The 1278-nt window shown below is 43.6% G+C and overlaps 1 protein-coding gene across 1 annotated transcript; it reads left to right on the top strand.

Annotated features, from left to right (window-relative positions):
* Positions 1–273: 273 nt before the first annotated feature.
* LOC112501458 lies at positions 274–705 on the top strand. Its single transcript, XM_025105095.1, has one exon. The coding sequence runs from the start codon at positions 274–276 to the stop codon at positions 703–705; it is 432 nt and encodes a 143-aa protein (XP_024960863.1).
* The last annotated feature ends 573 nt before the right edge of the window (positions 706–1278 follow it).

Genomic DNA, 1278 nt, shown 5'->3' on the forward strand with positions numbered 1-1278 from the left:
TGTTATCGACTTTGGCGGAATTGGGATTCTCACCTACCCCTGGTGGAGTTCGCCTACAACAATAGCTATCATTCCAGTATCGGGATGGCACCTTTTGAGGCTTTGTATGGTCGGAAATGTAGGACTCCGGTGTGTTGGCTAGAAGTGGGTGAGAAACAATTCTCCGATCCCGAAATCGTTCAGGAAACGGCCGACAAGGTGAAATGTGTTCGGGAACGCTTAAAGGTGGCTCAAGATCGACAAAAGAGTTACGCAAACAAGAGGAGCTGACCTATGGAATTCCAAGTGAGTGACCGTGTAATGCTAAAAGTGTCCCCTTGGAAGGGTATTATCCGTTTTGGAAAGCGTGGGAAGCTAAGTCCCCGTTTCCTTCGACCCTTTAAGGTTTTGGCTAGGGTGGGACTTCAAGCTTATAAACTAGAACTATCACCCGAAATGGCCAGGATCCATAACACATTTCATATGTGTTACCTTTGCAAGTGTTTGGAGGAAGAAAAAAGTGTGATACCACTTACGAAAATTCGTGTGGACGAGGACAACCGATGTGTTGAAGAACCGGAAGCCATCTTGGAAAGAAAGACCAAAGTGCTGAGGCACAAAGAGGTTGTTTTGGTAAAAGTTCAATGGAAGCATCATCGAGGATCAAACGTAACATGGGAAGAGGAAGAGGATTTGAAGAGATGTTACCCCCAACTTTTTGCGTAAGCCAAAGTTTCGAGGACGAAATTTAATCCAAGGTGGGGAGGATTGTAACACCCGAAATTCCTCCCCATTCTCTTTTCTGTTCGCAACCGGAGTTTTCTTCCCGTCGTTGAGGAATTATATTCTCGTTTATATTTAAAAGTTTGGAACATTTCTTTTAGCCTACTTTGAAAATATATGTGTATTATATATATATAGGTACTAGGATAAGAGAAAGTTGTTCCCAGCTAAGTTTCTTTTTTTTTTTAAAGGGAAAAGGGGGAGGGGGTAGCTGCAGCCTAAGGCCCCAACCTTTGGTTTTCTTTTTCTTTTAAAGGATCTCTTCTTCTCCTATAGGTCTTTACCTTTTGTCTAAATGGAAAAAGGGGGGTATGAGTGCTGTCAAAAGAAAGGGGAGAAGGGAGTCTTTTCGAGAGAGGTTCCTTCTTGGGTGAAGAAGGATAGTGTGATGAACAACTTAAGCTACTGTTTGAGGGTGAGAAGAATTTCTGGTTTCATCACCCATTTGGACAGCAACTACAGCTGTCGGTTTGGCTATTTGGTGCTGGCCTTGTGTGCTTGGGAGAGCAGTCTTGC

This window comes from Cynara cardunculus, unplaced genomic scaffold (assembly GCF_001531365.2).
Source record: "Cynara cardunculus var. scolymus isolate 2C unplaced genomic scaffold, CcrdV1 Un_Scaffold_169, whole genome shotgun sequence".
NCBI lineage: Eukaryota > Viridiplantae > Streptophyta > Magnoliopsida > Asterales > Asteraceae > Cynara > Cynara cardunculus.

What these genes read in the sequence shown, in the direction of transcription:
- LOC112501458 (XM_025105095.1), top strand. Translation starts at nt 274, where the DNA reads ATGGAATTCCAAGTGAGTGACCGTGTAATGCTAAAAGTGTCCCCTTGG.